Source organism: Aulonocara stuartgranti (assembly GCF_965226115.1).
Source record: "Aulonocara stuartgranti genome assembly, chromosome: 22".
In the NCBI taxonomy this organism is placed as follows: Eukaryota; Metazoa; Chordata; class Actinopteri; order Cichliformes; family Cichlidae; genus Aulonocara; species Aulonocara stuartgranti.
Window position 1 is genome coordinate 32,591,657 of NC_138957.1, and position 20,091 is coordinate 32,611,747.

The 20,091-nt window shown below is 39.5% G+C and overlaps 1 protein-coding gene and 1 long non-coding RNA gene across 2 annotated transcripts; both read left to right on the forward strand.

Annotated features, from left to right (window-relative positions):
• Window positions 1-51: 51 nt before the first annotated feature.
• On the forward strand, window positions 52-8,383 carry LOC309699077 (uncharacterized protein; the record flags this gene model as incomplete). Its single annotated transcript, XM_082521932.1, has 6 exons — window positions 52-320; window positions 619-6,500; window positions 6,785-6,853; window positions 6,962-7,108; window positions 7,578-7,757; window positions 8,369-8,383. The coding sequence occupies exons 2-6, from the start codon at window positions 6,279-6,281 to the stop codon at window positions 8,381-8,383; spliced, it is 633 nt and encodes a 210-aa protein (XP_082378058.1). The 5' UTR covers window positions 52-320; window positions 619-6,278.
• Window positions 8,384-13,438: 5,055 nt separating this feature from the next.
• LOC309699271 lies at window positions 13,439-18,824 on the forward strand. Its single transcript, XR_014274289.1, has 3 exons — window positions 13,439-13,452; window positions 17,958-18,038; window positions 18,125-18,824. It is a non-coding gene; the product is annotated as an uncharacterized lncRNA (long non-coding RNA).
• The last annotated feature ends 1,267 nt before the right edge of the window (window positions 18,825-20,091 follow it).

Below are 20,091 nucleotides of genomic sequence, written 5' to 3' on the forward strand. Positions count from 1 at the left end.
GTTTCTCAGTAGCCAGGGCAGAGCAAAATGAAGCCACTAGTCCTTGTCGTCAAAAAAATCATAGCGACTTGTGAGATAAGTAAATATAGTTGTACTAAAAAAATACAACAACACAGTGGAAAGAAACTATATCATTCGGATCGTCTACATTGGAAGGAACTACTTCCTCTTCCGCCTTTCATAGTAATGTGCGAAAGACAATCCCTCTAACACGACAGCTCTGATCATTGCTGCAGTGGTTGTTCTACCCGTTCTCATCCTTACTGGTGCTGCCGTTGGAGTTGCTGTTTTCAAAAAGAAGAAAGGAAAGAGATTCAGAGGTGAGTTCATCAGTGAGTGAGAATCTGCAGTGCTAGGTAAAAGTATTTCTACCGCATAATGTATGTTACACTTTTTTTTTTTTTTACATATTTAATAGAAAGTTTGATTGTAAAGCACTTAAAACTGATTTTTTTTCTTCCTGTGGACCTTACAGCTCCCAAGAACAGCACCATCTATATAGTGTTCTATTTTTAATTTAACTCTTTTGGTTCTCTGTTCCTTCTATTATTTCAAAAAAAGATTTTTAATCATTTAAGTGACTTGCACTAGGTTCATTTTTTTATGTCATTTATGCAGCCAGGAGCGACGTAAGAGGGAGAAAAGTGATGACAATTCCAGTGGCGGATTCAGGAAATTTTCAGTGGGGTGGCCAGGATGGATCTGTGATCATTCTGCGTTGGTATACATATCTCACAGAAAATATAGAGCTATTTAACCCTTCTAGATTGCCCGCGATCCCATTTGCATAACTATTTTTAAGTCCCGGTAGAATTAAGATTTTTTGCATATGAAGGTGTTGTAGTTGCATATCATGCATTCAACTTTTGCCGTTTCCTTCCATTATTCCCTTTAAAAAAAATTGTATAAAAAGCGCATGCAACAACAAAAACATTAAAATCCAACAAAACACTTTGCTGACCTGATCATCTTTTCACAGAACCTTCTAAGTTGGAATAAATGTCATCATGTTGTTAGCAGGAACTATCACGTCTGCCATCCCTCGGGATGAATAAAGTATTATCAATCAATCAATCAATCAATCAATCAATAACTCCGAAATCTGGAAGTGACGTCATTTTTGCGGGTAATGTAGTTATTTTCCCTACAGGGCCATTTCAAAAGGTTCACTGGTGGTATTGAAAGTCTGTATAGTTCCTGGGACACTTAAACCTTAAATTGTACTGTTGGAAATAGTTTATTTTGATGCACATACTGTATTTTGCAAAGTGTATTTGCAATTTTGCAATTATAATGCAAATTTGCAAATATCTATTTTTGTTTTTGCTGCAGTTCATAAAAGTTAGTTTATCTTTTGAAGACACTGAATTTTTTTCCCCTGTATTTGGAAACGTTTGCATTTACAGTTTTGAGGGATATACCTCTGAAATTTCTGTATCTAAAAAATGTGCAAAAGTTTATTGCACTTTTTAAATAGCAATTTATGTTGTTACTATGGGCTTAATGCATACATATTATTAAACTTTAGGATTTAACAGTTGTATTGCTATGTCACTAGTGAATGTAAAAACATAAAGATAAGCTCTGGCAGGATTGTTCTATGGTGGGGTTAAAAGGGTTGCACCTAAACCACACACCTCTACAACATTTAGAACGCAGGTAGTGGTGGAAAATATTAAATTACAGATGGTTTTTCTAAGCTTATGCTATACAAATCTAGCGCAGCTTACAGGCAGTTGTACTGTGTATTACTACAATGCTGAGAGGATAAGTCCTTCAAGTAAAAAGTATAAAAGGCAGTGAAAAGATATTCGTTCAAAAACTTAAAGTGTCAGCTCCATAATGTAAATGAAAATGAATGTCATTATTTCTTTTCTTCACTTATATAAACATGGATTATTTGGGGTTAATAATACTTCTGTGTTTGTTGCATTATTGTTTTATTGTCATAGATGTTTATATGTAATACATATTTTGTGGTAAATGAATTTACAGCATTGAATTATGTAAGGCTATGTTAGAGCCGTTACTTTATATATTGGACATCGGCTAAAGATTTTTCTGATTTTTTCCTTTCCTTTCCTCCCCTGTTGATGGTACCTGTAAAAAAAGAAATAGTCATTGACTATACAAATGAAAAGAGTCAGTAATTTATATAGAAATTTACATAAAAACATGGTTTAATGGCTATTTGCAACCAATAAATGCAATTGAGAAGTGCTTTGTGATGTATATGTATATTTGCATTTTTTGCACTTTTTGGTGATGAATGTACAGGGTGGGCCATTTATATGGATACACCGTAATAAAATGGGAATGGTTGGTGATATTAAAGTCCTGTTTGCCCCCTCACATATACTAATGTGCCACAGACTCCTCAAGATGGGTGGTGATCATGGTACTTTTGTTTTTTTTCAATCCGGTTGTTCAGTGATGACACGACGAATCCTACTTCTGGGCCTAAAGTAGTCTGCGTTTAATATGGCTTTTGTGTTGTTAACATGTTTAATGTTATGTATTTTCTTCTATTTGATCTCAAAAAGCTCCTAAAACAGTCAGTGATCACTGTTGACCTCCCTCGGCTTTTATTACCGCTAATCATTTATTTAAGCTCAGTTTTTAAAACCTTAGGATGTAACTACAGCCCAGCCCATGCAGCAGTATATGAATGACTAACCTCTATTATGGATGGATTATCTCAGTTGTTCTCCTGGCTGAAGTTTGGTCCTTTTACAGCATCCTGCCATGCGATTACATTTGTTCCTGACCACCAGAGAACACTCACGTTAACTTTTATCGAGTGGAAAAAAGTTAGCTTGTTTATATTATGCTAACATAGCTGTGTCGCTAGCGGTCACGTAGCACATCATTATATACCAGCTAGCCCAACTTCAGTAACCCTACAAACGTCACTGCTGTTTAGTTTTCTGTCTTCATTTATGCTGGAAGTGATAACAGAGCTGTACGTTTTAATTTGTTTCCAAAACCCCGCAGTCAGGACATGCTATATTGTATTTAGATAGAAGCTAGCGAGCTAACTCCCTGCTAACTTCTAACTCCATTAAATGTCATAAATTCCGTTTTCATGGATGCCTGGATGTTAAACTCAATTGTTACACCTGGTAGAGCAGAACGCTGATCATTTTATTAAAGATGAAAGACTTTAGACAGTTTTTCAACTCTCAGTAATGCCATAGTGATCGTTTGATATATGGACCTGCAGCGGAGTTTAGGCCCAGACACAGCTAGTGACGTCAGATTTAATGACCGGATTATGTTGGATTGTCAATGCAACCCTCCTCTCCCACTCTTCACACACTGATAGGAACACCGCAGGAGAAATGCCAGCACAGGCATCCAGTATCCGTAGTTTCAGGTGCTGCACATCTCGTATCTTCACACCATAGACAATTGCCTTCAGATAACCCCAAAGATAAAAGTCTAAGGGGGTCAGATCGGGAGACCTTGGGGGCCATTCAACTGGCCCACGACGACCAATCCACTTTCCAGGAAACTGTTCATCTAGGAATGCTCCGACCTGGCACCCATAATGTGGTGGTGCACCATCTTGTTGGAAAAACCCAGGGAACGTGCCAGCTTCAGTGCATAAAGAGGGAAACACATCATCATGTAGCAATTTCAAATATCCAGTGGCCTTGAGGTTTCCATTTGATGAAGAATGGACCCACTATTGTTGTACCCCATATACCACACCAAACCATCACTTTTGTTGTTCCAACAGTCTTGGAGGGATCCATCCAATGTGGGTGTCAGACCAATAGAGGTGGTTTTGTTTGTTAACTTCACCATTCACATAAAAGTTTGCCTCATCACTGAACAAAATCTTCTGCGTGAACTGAGGGTCCTGTTCCAATTTTTGTTGTGCCCATTCTGCAAATCCTGTGCGCCGATCTGGGTCATCCTGTCATGAACCGAAGTTCCACGCACAAGTTGGACCCAGGAGCAGAACACACACACAGCGGTACGAGAGAACAAAAATAAACTTTATTATAACTGAGGGTGTCCCGGGAGGGTAGAAGGGAAAAAACGCACGGAACCAGAAAAACCGAGGGACCGGGAGGAGAATCGCGCAGGAACGCCGAGAGCGGGACTGTGGGAGGCTGAAACAGAAAAAGGAAAAAAGGATTATTGGGGTGCGGGGAAAACGGCAGTATACGAGGGGAAGTAGAGTACGCGTCTTACGATGATAGCGGGGCTGAGGGAACCGGAGGGAGGGGTGAGGGTCCTTGGGGAGAAGCTTCAGAAAGGTCGAGGCGGCTGGGGCTGATCGTGATCCAAATTCCGGACAGGCAGGTGGACAGGCTGGTGGCTCAAACACGCCGAGCTGTGATCGCTGAAGGACGACTACGGACTGGCGTGGAGCAGCAGGCTGGGCAGGATTAAATAGTCCACCTGGTGATCGCCTGGGATGGGATGCAGGTGTGGAGTTAGCAGCCACGCCCACGGGAGTGGGCATCCCATCAGCACCTCGGACGCCGGGCTGATGACCATGACACATCCTCGTTGAGATACTGCAGTAGCTGGAGTTTGCAAGGGTGCCATTTGTGAGTAGCTAATATCCGCCAAAGGGATGTTCGACTAATGCCACTCTCCAGTGACATGTGGCGAGTGCTACGATGTGGGCTCTTGCTGAATGAAGCTAGGACAGCCACTGATGTTTCTTCATTAGTGAAAGTTTTCTTGCGTCCACATTTTGCCAAATCCAACACTGAACCAGTTTCACGAAACTTAGCAAGCAGTTTGCTAACTGTAGCATGGGAGATGGGTGGTCACATGTATGAACGTGGCTATGGAGTAAGATCATAGAAATACATTTCTTTATTTATGTATTTATCAGGTGATCAGCTGGGATATTAGTGATGGGTCGGTCGCGAACGAAATGGCTCTTAGAGCCGAGTCTTTGACGTGAACGATGCGAGCCGGCTCCTTATTGCGAGCCGGTTCCTTATTGCGAGCCGGTTTTTTTTTTTCCCCCTTTCTCTCACCCTCTCCCTATCGCACTTTTTTTCCGCTTCACTCAGCATGCGAGCCTTGTGCTTTACGCTGGGAAGAGGGGGGAGGGGCGGTAGCAGTAGCACAGGAACAGAGCGGGAGGGAGAGAGAGAGAGAGAAAGAGAGCCAGGGACAACAACCTCACATTAGAAAGGTATAGTAATCATCCACAACTATTTTCAGTTGCAGATGATAAAAGATTCAGAAAGTTTATTCATGCAGGTCCATATGACAGAGAATATGCATCTTCTTTTTGTTTTCATATTTTAATTTATATTTAATTGTGTTGTGGTTTGCAGTGTTTTGCGTTGTTTCACTTTAAATTTGTAAAAGGAAAAAGCTGAAAATTTAAATAGTTAAAAGTTGAAATGTGAATAGTTGATTTTTGTATTATATGATTTATTTATTACATTTTATGTGGAGTGAATAAATAAAAGTATATTTACGGTGGCCCCTACAGACAAAGCACGTACAAACTTGAAATCACGTACGAACCCTGAAGCACGTACAAACTCCAAAACACGTACAAACTCCAAAACACGTAAAAACACGTACAAACTCCAAAACACATACAAACTCCAAAGCGTGTAAAAACTCAAAACACGTACAAAAGACAACAGAAGTGCTCCAGGATGCTAGGGGCAGTGTTGAACTTTAGTTACCTAGTGGCTACACAAGCCAGCAAGCACCGGATTTGGTGTGTGGTAATAACAGGTAAATGAACTTTTTTTTTTTTTAATTATTTGACTATATATGAATGCTTGTGTATAAATACACAAACAATACACATATGCTTTCATGCTTTCAATTGTGTCATTTAAGTGATCTAGGTAGCTCTGTTTTGGAAGTTCAGTTCATGCTAGAAATGTGTTTTGGAGTTTGTATGTGCTTTTTGGAGTTTGTACGTGTTTTGTCTCTAGGGGCCACCGCACATATATCAACATATATAAATAAAACCACTTTTTTTTACATTAGTAATTCCTTTTGTGCATAATTTTATATTATTGTTAATAATAAATAAATTAAAGCAACAAAACAACCTGAAGAGCTGGTTCGGAGCTGAAAGAGCCGGCTCTTTTTAGTGAGCCGAACCAAAAGAGCCGGTTCCCTAAAAAGAGCTGGAAATCCCATCACTATGGGATATCCAAGATGGAGTGGTCAAACCACTGTTAACCAAAAAAAATACGGTGGCAGCAATCACTGACGGAGAGACAGTGGCAAAAATTACTTTGTTTGAGGAATTCTCATCCAAAGTCAAAGAGGGCATGTCTTATATGATGAGGGGACATGAGCTGAGGGGCCAAGCTCCCCCTTATTTAATCAACATTACGGCGAGGACACAGCTTTTTAAAGCTCCTGCCCTTGCAGTCACAGAGGCCCTCATCACAAAGGCGGAGGAGCTTCTTGATCCACCTTCCCCAGCAACACCACTGAAGATGAGCCCAACGTTTGGAGGGCTTATTACAGTGGAAGGGGAGGTTGTGGAGGTAAATATTTGTGGTTCCATCAGAATTGATATTGCTTTAGGTTTTCAAAGAAACCATTACTTTTTTGTCTTTAAAAGTAAAAATAATAATTTTGTTCTTTTCAAGCAAACACAAAATTGTGAGAACAAGATCAACTGCTATTATTTTGTAAATGGTTGTAGATTTATGATTAACAACAATGATAAAATAATAGATGTAGTAAGTCAAGAAAGAAGCACATAGATGTACACACACAGATTTATGCAATCACTATAACTGACATTATATTTTAATTGAATTTTTAGTGTTCGGCAGTGAGGAAAGTTGTCGTAGGCAAACAACAGGTGCCTATACAAATGCTCCAGCTAAAGCAGGTAATGGTGCAACTAAAGTGTAATATTGAAAATGGTGAAAATAGGCATATTTGAGATTTGTATTAGTTAATAAATAAATCTTTCATTCTGTCATTTTTGTGATTTCAGGATGGGCATACCATGACTGTCTCCTTGTGGAGGGAGGCATCAAATCTCGATGTTCATGTGGGAGATCAGATAAAGGTCTCCCACGTCAAAGGGCACCACTCTGCCTATGGTGTACAGCTCCAGACGACCTCCTATATAAAGACTGAGGTATGAAGAAGCCATATGTTTGTACCAACATGTAATAGCAATGTCATTTACCAAAATGTTTAGAATTATAGGTGGTCCAAAAGATTGTTCATCTGGACGTAGCATTTTCAAGTGGGAGAAACGTTTCGTCACTCATCCAAGTGACTTCTTCAGTCTCAGCGGACTGCAGGTTTCTGCGGTCTTTGATCAGTGCCCATGACAATTTGTATATTATTGATCAATGAACTGACCTCCCAGCCTATTGTTCCTTCAGTGGGCTAGTTTCAGTCATTATGCAATGTACTGTTTAAAAGATTGGTTAAATGAGACTGAAGAAGTCACCTGGATGAGTGACGAAACATTTCTCCCACTTGAAAATGCTACGTCCAGATGAACAGAATCAACCTTTTGGGATTTACTTACATGGATCATTGAGCATGCATCAAGACGTGATTACCATATTAAATATATGCTTTTTGTGTATCGACAGACAAAGGAAGATGAAAGGACAGAAGTAACTATAGTTGGTGTGGCCACGGCAGAGCAGTGCAGTGCACTGCAGTCCACCCAACTACAAGTTCTCCTTCAAACTGGAGAAACCCTCTTCATCGAAGGGGAAATGTGTAAGCCTTACGAGGAGGAGTTTGAGAAGGCCACGATCACCGTTACTGTAAAAAACAAAGGAAAACAAATAGTAGACATAAAAAAAAAACAGAATAAATATATATATAGTTCATTTGTTTTGTTTGTATTTTTTAAAATGTTCAAGTTTGAAAAATGATATATTATAAAGAATGAATTAAATTGTTTTTATTTATATTTTATTTATATATGTTTATAATTTTTTATTACATGTTGCTCTGTTCATTCATTTAAACAATATTTAAAAGTTATAGTTTCAATTGCAGTCTTGTGCTAAGTGTTTTGTAATCTGATCAAATCTAGTAAATAGCTGAAAATGCATAAAGCAGTCTCATGTTTATTAAATGAAACAGAAGACATGGTTTATAAAACACTCTCTAATGTACAGTTACATTGCATGCTCTGTACAGAGCTTAACAGACTTTTTAAGCACTTAAAATCTTCGATAAAGAACACTGCTCCTGTAGGCCAACAACTGCCTATCTGTATGTTCAACATCAAATAATAATGTTTTTATGTGTGTGTTATTTAGAAGGCTGAAATATTATATATGTTTTTCTTAAACAGTTTGAAAACATTAATAACACACCTAGAAACAAAGATCAAAGCTCAATATTGTATTTTCTGTGTGTATTAAAGGGGGCAAGTCCATGAACAATATTTCATTTGGTAGCTTTGCAGAAGCCAACAAATTAAATTCATTATTTATTTTAACATTCCTGCTGTTTTCATGCTTGAATTGCTGTTTTATTCAAATAATTATGGAAGGACAAATGATCAAGTCAAGACTTCTGGGTGGTTATGATATCAATTAAACAAGGTATTCACATTTTATTAATAAGGCCAGGAGTTTATCTAACAATACTCAATGTATTAAAGCAGGGGTGGGGAACTCCAAGCTTCAAGGGCCAGCATCCTGCATGTTTGTGATGTATCCTTGATCCAACACAGCTGATCCTCACCTGCTAAATCATAATATTTCTACTAAATCATAACATTTTCACTAAATATAGTATTGCTAAATTGAAGCGTTTCGGGTGTCCAAATTCATATGCTGCATCCTCCTGAGGACCCGGCCTTTACTTGGGATTGGTCTTCCGAAGGGTGGGTAGGCCGGAAGTGAGCGGCTGTGAAATTGGACAGTCTAGCCTTCAGATTTGTGTCACCAGCTGTCTTGGTGGGGTTTAATAAACTCAGCCATCTCCTCCTTGCTATTTAAAATAAAACAGTTCACTGATGTAAATTCTCAATCATGTCACACATCTGTTTAATCAGCTTTTTGTTTGACGTTTATTCAGCTGTAATCTCAGCCAAACCAATTTACTCGCGAACAAATAAAACACTGAAAAAAGCCAAATAATAAAATGTTATTGATCTAAATAATATATATACATTTCAACCACTATATTTTAACTAAATATTAGATTAGATTAGATTAGATAGAACTTTATTAATCCCTCGGGTGGGTTCCTCTGGGAAATTCGATTTCCAAAAAAGCACAGCACCGACAGAAGTTACAGAGTTACAGAATATTATATATATATATATATATATATATATATATATATATATATATATACACACACACACATATATATAAATACAGAGACAATATAAATAAAATATACGAAGGGGATAAATAGAATAAATAGGAATAAAAATAAAAATACAAGTGAATTGCACATTTCAAGTATTGAGTCTATTGCACCGTTGACTATTTACAAAAGTATTGCACAAAAGGTATTGCACAGTGAGGTGAAGAGGCACTACAGCTTAGTTGTTCCCCCCTCCTTTGTCCTCCTGTTTCCCCTCCCTCTCCCCTCCAGAGAGGAGTTAAACAGTCTGATGGCGTGTGGGACAAAGGAGTTTTTAAGTCTGTTAGTTCTTGTCTTTGGGAGAAGCAACCTGTCACTGAACAGACTCTTCTGGTTGTTAATGGCAGTGTGCAGAGGATGCCTGGCATTGTCCATAATGTCCATCAGTTTCTTTAATGTCCTTTTCTCTGCCACTGTCACCAGAGTGTCCACCAGAGTGTTCAAATATAGTTGAAATATAGTGGCATTTCTTTGCGGGGCCACACCACACCCCTCCATGTGCTTGTCAGAGGTAGCCTGACTCCCATTTGTGGCTGGAGTGAGTCAGCAGTTCCTGCCATACAATGGCATTGATGCTATGGACTCATCCCCCCATTCCCCAGACCTGAATCCAATTGATCACATCTGGCACATCATGTCTTGCTCCATCCACCAACGCCATGTTGCACCACAGATTGTCCAGGAGTTGGTGGATGCTTTAGTACAGGTCTGTGAGGAGTAGTGATGGGATTTCCGGCTGTTTTTAGAGATCCGGCTCTTTCGGTTCGACTCACTAAAAAGAGCCGGCTCTTTCGGCTCCGAACCGGCTCTTCAGGTTGTTTTGTTGCTTTAATTAATTTATTATTAACAATAATATAAAATTATGCACAAAAGGAATTACTAACGTAAAAAAAGTGGTTCTATTTATATATGTTTATATATAAATATATGCGGTGGCCCCTAGAGACAAAATACGTACAAACTCCAAAACACATTTCTAGCATGAACTGAACTTCCAAAGCAGAGCTACTAGATCACTTAAATTACACAATTGAAAGCATGTGTGTATTGTTTGTGTATTTATACACAGGCACTCATATATAGTCAAATAATTTTTAAAAAAAGTTCATTTACCTGTTACTACCACACACCAAATCCGGTCGTTGGTACTTGCTGGCTTGTGTAGCCACAAGATAAAAAAGGCTCAACACTGCGCCCAGCATCCTGGAGCACTTCTGTTGTCTTTTGTACGTGTTTTGAGTTTTTATGTGCTTCTGAGTTTTTATATGCTTCTGCGTTTTTACATGCTTTGGAGTTTGTACGTGTTTTTACGTGTTTTGGAGTTTTTACGTGTTTTGGCGTTTTTACGTGTTTTGGAGTTTGTACATGCTTCAGAGTTCATACGTGATTTGAAGTTTGTATGTGCTTTGTCTCTAGGGGCCACCGTAAAAATATACTTTTATTTATTCACTCCACATAAAATGTAATAAATAAATCATATAATACAAAAATCAACTATTCACATTTCAACTTTTAACTATTTAAATTTTCAGCTTTTTCCTTTTACAAATTTAAAGTGAAAAGAATACAAAACACTGCAAACCACAACACAATTAAATATCCATCCATCCATCCATTCGCTTCCGCTTATCCTTTTCAGGGGCGCTGGAGCCTATCCCAGCTGTCATAGGGCGAAAGGCGGGGTACACCGTGGACAGGTCGCCAGTCTGTCGCAGGTCCAAAATTAAATATAAATTATAATATGAAAACAAACAGAAGATGCATATTCTCTGTCATATGGACCTGCATGAATAAACTTTCTGAATCCTTTATCATCTGCAACCGAAAATAGTTGTGGATGATTACTATACCTTTCTAATGTTGTTGTCCCTGCCTCTCTTTCTCTCTCTCTGGCTCTGTTCCTGTGCTACTGAGTGTAATTACCGCCCCTCCCCCCTCTGCCCAGCGTAAAGCACAAGGCTCGCGTGCTGAGTGAAGCGGAAAAAAATTGGGAGAGAGAGGCTGAGAGAAAGAAAAAAAAAAAACCCCCACGTGACGGCTCGCGATAAGGACCCGGCTCTAAGAGCCATTTCGTTCGCGAACGACCCATCACTAGTGAGGAGATCCCTCAGGATCCCCCAGGTATTGTAGGGAGGTCATAAAGGCACCTGGAGACCCCACACACTACTGAGTCTCATTTTGATGTGTTTTAAGGACATGACATCCAAGTTGGATCAGCCTGTAGTGTTTTTTGTGACACCAAATCCAGACTTACATGGGTTGCTAAATTTGATTTCCATTGATAATTTGTGTGATTTTGCTGTCAGCACATTCAACTATGTAAAGAATAAAGTGTTTAATAAGAATAGTTCATTCATTCAGATCTGGCATGTCTTATTTTTGTTCTTTTTATTTTTTTGAGCAGTGTATATCACATAGGGCTGCACGGTTAATCGTTAGAAAATCGCGATCTTGATTCATACTTATGTGCGATCTCATTTCCAAATGACAACGATTTAAAAAAAGAAAGAAAAAAAGATGACGACATTGTACCGCATTTTGATCCGGGACGTAATCTGCATGAAAACAAGCGCTCACTCTTCCTGCTCAACAAATGACAAGGGCGGAGCCTTATACCACGTGATACAGAAGCTGTACCGTGTGATGCTAAAATTAGCAGGGAAAAAACAACGGAGACCACGTCACGAGAAAGGATGACGAGAAAGTGACAGGAGAAAATCCATCCCGGTCAACCACCCAAACATCAATAACGGGAACCTTATACAGCGCTTCCCTATACCCGTCGAACTCCCGCAGGCACAAAGAAATTACGGAGGCTATCACTTATCACCTGACCAAAGATATGGCTCCCATCAACACTGTGCAAAACGAGGGATTTAGGAAAATGATCAACACCCTAGACAAACGCTACACAGTGTCATCCCGCAACAATTTTTCTATTGTTGCACTACCTGCTCTATACACGCAGTGTCGAGCAACGGTGGAGACGGAATTTCAAGCAGTACAACATTTTGCGGCAACAACAAAAAGTGAGACATTTGTTGTTTTTATGTTTATTTATTGTTTTTATGTTCCGTCTCAACTGTTACGAAGTTGATGTGCAGTTAATAAATGCAATAAATATTTATACTGGAATTTATACTGTATACTGGAATTATTATACTGGAATTTATACTGTATACAATAAATATTTATACTGGAAAAGAAAATCGTGAGAGAATCGCGATCTCAATTCTAAGCCAAAAAATCGTGATTCTCATTTTATGCAAAATCGTGCAGCCCTAATATCACATAACTTCCTCCTAATGTGCTCTGCGCAGTGTATGTACTCTCTATGCAGTTGTTATGTGTTTTAGGTCTGGTGAACTCGATCATCAGCTCACTGTGTTCAGGTGGAAACACTTCCAATTACTCGAGTCATTTTCAACTTCCCTAAGTGTTGTGCTGTATTAGCTTCTGTGCTGGCTGAAGCCTATCAGGGCAAGTCCATTTAGCTCAGAATTCATATGATTACTACCAATGTTTATTAGAATAAAAAGAAAAAAATGTGAGAAGAACATGTGAGTAGTTGCTGTTAAAAAGCCTCATGGCAATGGGGATAAAGACCCTCCTGAACCTCTGAGTCCTGCAGTGCAGTGAGATGATTGTTCTCCATTTTAGATTACAACTTCTTCCTCATCTGCTCTGCACAATGTCTGACTGACTCGACATCTTTGCAGACTGTCCTGCATTGTTTTGTTTTGTTTTTTTAGGCCTGGTGAACTCTTTACCACCTACTTGGTGTTGGTGTTCAGGAGATGACTGTTGTCATTGCTTCAGTCAGTTAAACAAATCTATATTAATACATCACATTTTAACACAATGACCTTATATTGATTTATGACTTTTAATCATTAATTCAAATTTAAATAATCATGTTTGAAATATTTATTCAACTTTAAAAATTTAATTTCTGCTAGTTTTTTTCTGTGGCAAAAAATACTGTAAAATTATTATTAAATTGACATACATTTTTTACATTCTCAAGGTCCATTTTGTGTAATTTCCCACTACCAGTGAACGCCTCTTTTTTCTTACGTTTCTGGCTCACTTCTGAACTTCCGCCCACTTTCCCCCCGGATCGCTGCGGTAAGCTGCTTCTCTTCTCTGAAATGTCTATCATCTGTTTGAGTGATTCACCGAGTTGTTGTTAGTGACTTTTCGAGAAGCTAGCCCTGACAACCCAATGCTAACGCCTAGCGCTTTTATAGACCCAGTTTGAAATGACAATGGGTCATTTGACTGTATGATACACTTTATTGTGGTGTTTCATTAGCTTCATTCGGCGTGTTAGTATTTCTGAGTCTGTTACGGAAGGTGCAGTTAGTTCTCACAAATCAGTCGGTTAAAACAGCCTCATTATTTAGGCTGTAAGGGTATGTAATGTGCCGCCATCTTAGAACCATTGCGGTACATTACATAATTGAAGCGGCAGGTTCTGCAACTTTAAAGGAGCCATTTTACCGCCTCTGACCCAACAGCGGGAGAAAAATCCAAATTGATGGGCTGCATCCTCCTGAGGACCCGGCCTTCGCGGTCTATGTGGGCCGGGTCCTCGGAAGGTTGGGTAGGCCGGAAGTAAACGGCTGGGGAAATTGGACGGTCTAGCCTTCTGATTAGCGTCACCGCTGTCTCGGTGGAGTTTAATAAACTCGGCCGTCTGCTCCTTGCTATCTAGGCGTAAATTCTCGACCATCTCATACTTCTTTTTAATCAGTTTTCTGTTTGACGTTTAGTCACCTGTGTGAAAACCAAGGAGGAACCCACCTGGGGGATTAATAAAGTTTTATTTTATCTAATCTAATGTAATAACTTTAATCTCAGCCAAACCGATTTACTCACAAACAAATAAAACACTGAAAAAAGCCAAACAATAACATTTTTAGGTTGTCTAAGTGACTTATATATTACGTTTAACCCAGGTAGCGAAAGTCCTCGGTGATCTGAAAATGATGTGCCCGGAGTTATGCCATTCTCGGCGGCTTCAGTGACCCTCAAGCTCCCGGCTAGCTATCGAGCTGGTGGGTAACAGACGTCTCCAGAAACGTCGAAGCACTTTTGCAAATATGCAATATCTTGATAAACCAAGCAGATATTTGATGTTTACACAGCTACTTTCTCGCCTGAAAATATGTTAAAAGTTTATTTTGTGACTCAGAAAGATTAGTAAGAGTAATTTTAAAACTTAGTAGCGGCCGCCATTGTTGGAAACTGGAGTTTGGCTGGGCCGCACTATTAATTCTGGGATATGGTGGGCCACGAAGGACACACCCGACCCATCCTTCAAATTCGGGGAAAAGGAGGACGCATTTGTCGGCTGCATTCGTATAATGTGATGTCAGTTGAGAAAGAGATGCTTGAGAGACTTGACCACCAAAATGTGATAGATAGATTCACCAACCTCAAGGTGAGGCGACATAGGCTAAAAGAAAAGAAAAAATCTGCAGAGCCATAGTAGTATCTGCAGTAAAGATCTTTTCATACATTGTATACATTATACCATAGGCCAAGGTGTCTCAATTTTTCTAATTTTTTAATACGGTAATATTTTGTACATTTCAAGGACTTCTATTTTTTGAGTGTATTTTTATGTATCTGTATTATGTTATGCATACACATTAAAAGTGAATCTCTGTCCAAATGCACTCAGTTTAGAGCAGGGCGATATGGCCAAAAATATTTATCACGATATATATTTGAAAATTTGCGATAACGATATAACTGACGATATAATTGATGCGAGACAAAATACAACTCCACAACTTTACTAGCGCAAAAAAACACCATCCATTTATTTTACTTAAACAAACAGCTGTTTTTTTATGTGCATTAAAGCTATATAAAAATTTAACAGTGCAAATGCAAATTCCTTGCTGAAGGTTTAACCAAAAGGCATTTCCAGTAGAAATGGGCTGAGATATCCTGAGCATAACCATGTATAAAATCCACTGAAGTTAAAAAAAAAAGGTGCTTTGCAACATTAAACTGCAGTGTGCCAAATAAAAAAGTCAAATACGTATTTTTCAGACCATAAGGTGCACGGGATTATAAGGCACGTTAAGCGAAACAAAGCAGTCAGATAAATCAAACTTTATTCAACTCATTCTTCTTGCTTCCTCCACTTCTGTACCATTGATTCATTAATGCTGTATTCTATCACAGCTGCTCTATTCCCATGTTGTTGCAGTATATTAATGACTAACCTCATATTGTGGATGGATTATCTCAGTTGTTCTCCTGACTGAAGTTTGATCCGTTTACAGCATCCTGCCATGCGATTGCATTTGTCCCTAACCATCAGGAACCTTCACGTTAACTTTTATCGAGTGGAAAAGTGTTAGCGTTCATCCTGCAGCTTCACTGTTTATGTTATGCTAACATAGCTGTGTCGCTAGCGATCACGTAGCCCAACTTCAGTAACCTTACAAACGTCACTGCTGTTTAGTTTCCTGTCTTCATTTACGTTGGAAGTGATAGCAGAGCAGTATGTTTAAAATTTTCAGAAATCTCTCAGTCAGAACATGCTATATCATGCTTAGGTAACTAGCAAAACTAGCGAGCTAACTTCCGCTAGCTTCCTGCTAACTTCTAACTCCGTTAAATGTAATAAATTTTGTTTTCATGGATGCCTGGATGTTAAACTTCATAGTTACATCTGGTAAAGCAGCAATGCTGATCGTTTTATTAAAGATGAAAGAATTTAGACAGTTTTTAACTCTCAGTGATGCTGCAGTGTTCGTTTGACTTTGGGACCTAAATTAAGGTTAGGATATATATTTTTTTTAAATTCAAATCCATTCTTCTTTGTCAGTAGTAGTCTTTAGCAGCATTTAAATAACCTTTATCAGATTTGATGGTTTTGTTACAGACTTTTCAAAAAAGTGTTTTGCTTTTCTTTCACAAATGTGGGGATTAAATTGTGTTAAAATGTACAAAACTATTTTGTTTTGTGATGAGGACCCAGGCACAGAGAGACTTGGTGAATTTAAGAATCTTATGATTTAATAAAGAAATTTGCAGACTTACACAGAGAGGGTAAAATTATGATGACTGATAATGGAGATGAAGACAACAGACGATGAGGACAGGAAGGAACAGGGGTTTAAATGCACCAAGGAGACAATCAGAGGGAACTCAGGACAACTGGAGACATTTAAGGATGCAGGGACTGACAGAGACAGGGAAGACGTCTCATCGTGACGAGTAAAGTTTACCTTGCCTGGATGGGCAGCTCTCTGGGTGCTCAGCACCCCCAAAGCTCTGATCCTAGAATCGCCCCTGTCTATTAGTATGTAGGCTTCATTCTCAGGGTTTCCAGTTCTAGGTTTATTTTCTGTGTCCTCCCCTTGTGCCCTGTTCGTGTCCCTGAGTTCGTGTTGTGGATTTCCTGTTTTATTTTGAAGGTCTGTGTCTGTTGTCACTGTGTTCAGCTTGTATCCTCTGGTCGTCTTGTGTATTAGGATCAGCTGTGCTTCCTACCTGTGTGTCATTACCTGGTCTCCTTGTGTGTGTATATATAGTGGGTGTCGGTCTGTGCTCTTTGTCGGCTTGTCTGCGTTTCATGGTGTTTTGGTTCTCTGGTCTGCGTCTCTCTGCCCTTCACCCCGTTTTGTCATTATTTCAGGTTTGCTCTTAGTTTGCCCAGTTTAGGTTTCTTAAGTTATTTCTCATGCCTCATTGCCTGTTTTGTCACTCCGCCCCTTTGGAAATAAACGTCACTCATATCATCAGTCTGTTGCCTGCATTTTGGGTCCTCATTCTCACAACACCTCACGGCTCATCCCGGCAGCCGTGACAGGGACATTAATATTGTGGGATATAATGTTACATTTATGCAGAAGGTTGTCGTACCCACTGATAAATGAACACGTAAATGTATTACTGAATGATTTAAAGACAAACCAGAGGCCTGGGGGTTGCCCATATGGAAAAGATATATATAAATCTTATAAAGTTTTATCTGTCTTGTATGAAACTTGTATGAAAAGCATACAAGAGTGAAAACACATATAAGATCCCTTGAAAAATTATATAATGAAACTTGTATGTTTTGTATACTTACTAAAAAATATATGAAAGTAATGAGAAAGTGGCCACTTTCATGAGTAAATCATGTAAGCCTTATATGATTTATATATGATTTTACTATTTCTTTTCCATATGGGTGGGGACCGCTGCACTAGAGCACCTAAAAGACGCATGGAAACATCAAGTGATACACAGATAAGACTGATGTGAGTGAAGTTGCCCCCCCCCCACCTTCTTCAATTCCGACAAAAGTGGTATCAAACGTTTGTGCTACGTTTGTGCTGGTTTGTGCTGCAAAAAGTTTCGTTTGTGCTGCTATCATTTTAAAGATATTAAAAAAAATTTCTAGAGGTCATCAGAGGTCAACCAGCCCCCCCACATTACCCAAATCCAACAAAAGTGGTATCAAACATTTGTGCTACGTTTGTGCTGGTTTGTGCTGCAAACATTTTTGTTTGTGCTGCTAACATTTTAAACCTTTTAATAAAATAATGTCTTGATACGTGCTTAATCATCCAGGTAAGTAAATCCCAAAAGGTTGATTCTGTTCATCTGGACATTTTCAGTTGGAGAAACGTTTCGTCACTCATCCAAGTGACTTCTTCATTCTCAGCTGACTGCAGGTTTTCCCAACCTTATAAACACATGTGAGTGAAATTGGCCCCCCTACCTTCTTCAAATCGAACAAAATTGATGTCAAACATTTGTCCTGCAAATTATTTTGTTTGTGCAGGTTATGTTTACCTAATTTTATAAACAGTACATGTACAGTGTACTCCCTGAAGACCAACACAGAGAGACTGAGGAGGAGCTTCTTCCCGCAGGCGATAAGGTCTCTCAATCACACCACCACACAGTACTGACCCACACATATGGTTCTTACACACACACTGGACTTTCTGGGCTTTGGTTTTGCACAACACTGGTCACTATATTCTTCATTTCCGGTTAATACTTGTACAGCTGCTGTTATTGTGTATATATTTATTTATATTTAGATTTCTTCATACATTCTTATATAGTTCTATATTGTGTATTGTGTATTTTGTTGTACAGTTATTTTATTTTCAACTTTAATTTATATATTTATCTTTATCTTATTCTTCCCAGTTAAATTTACCCTTCATTCTAATTTGTGTTGTACAGTTATTTCATTTTTAACCTTAATTTATATTTTATTCCTTCCTAGTTAAATTTACCCTTTTTAATTTTTCATATTTATTTCCTATCTTATTCATAGCCTTTTCCTTTTTTGTTTTCTTTAGGTCACGAGCAGTTGTCCAAGCATTTCACTACATATCGTACTGTGTATGACTGTGTACGTGACAAATAAATTTGAATTTGATTTGATTTGATTTGACAGTGAGAGAGAGATGTTACATCTGTCTTCACTTGCATCCCAGTAATAGAAGCATTGGAGGTAGTTCATAAGAGATTACAGGATCACCCCAACCTCAGCAACAGGACCACTCTCAGCACTGATCAGTTGTGTTTGCTTTTGGAACTGTGTCTTAATTCCACTTATTTTGCATTAGGGTCAGTACAGGCGGAAACCTAGGTGTGCCATGGGTTCCCCCAGGCCCCTGGTCAAAATCACCAAACCAGTTCGTAAGCAGGTACAGGTGTGGCCAGAAGGGTCCTCAGAGGCACTGCTTTTCCACCACAGGCTGCCACACACGACAACACCACAGACTTTCAGGAATATACAGAAACTGTTACTGCCTACATCTCAAAATGCATCGATGATGTCACAGAGACCAGGTGTCACGGGTTGCTCAGAGGATCCACTCGCAGGACTCATGAGTAGCGTTTAAACAGAGACGGTTTATTTACAGATCTTCACCAAGTGTATGTACAGACAGTTAGTGCTATATACAAGACGTGAGGGGCAGGGGTCCAGGGAAAACGGGGAAATCACACACGCGCTCAGTTCAACCTCTCTCTTCTCCGCTAGCGACCAGTCATTCCTTCCACACTCCACACAGGGAACCACGGGGAATCTAGGAACAAAGAAACACTCGTTAAGTCTCTCAGACGGAGGCACAGGAAACTTGAGCTAGACGTGTACTGACTAGAGCCTTCACAACAATCCAGCGTTGAACAGCTGATCTCCTCCTTCTAATATACCAGCTGGTCTGATGAGGCCCAGGTGTTCCCAATCGGGGAAGGCATGGACCGAGGGCGTGAAGCCGCCATGAGTTCCGCCCCCTGCAAAACAGGGCAGAGAAGGAGAGAGGGGGAGAGAGAGGGAAAAAGAGAAGAGAAGGAGGGCTAGGAGTGGAGAGATTCTGATCAGCACCTTGCCGATCCTGCAGGTCATGACACCAGGCCTATCATTGTCCGGGCCAATCAGAAACCAAGGCTCACGGGTCAGGTTTAAATGCTCCTAAGGTTGAAAAATGCAAGCCTTCAGAGCCGGGAATTAGGTGAGCCAAAGAACAGCAAGGGCAAACCTGTCACGTGGCATCAGCCACAGCAAAGATACTTGTAAATGGTAAATGGCCTGTATTTATATAGCGCTTTACTAGTCCCTAAGGACCCCAAAGCGCTTTACATATCCAGTCATCCACCCATTCACGCACTGGTGATGGCAAGCTACATTGTAGCCACAGCCACCCTGGGGTGCACTGACAGAGGCGAGGCTTCCGAACACTGGCGCCACCAGGCCCTCTGACCACCACCAGTAGGCAACGGGTGAAG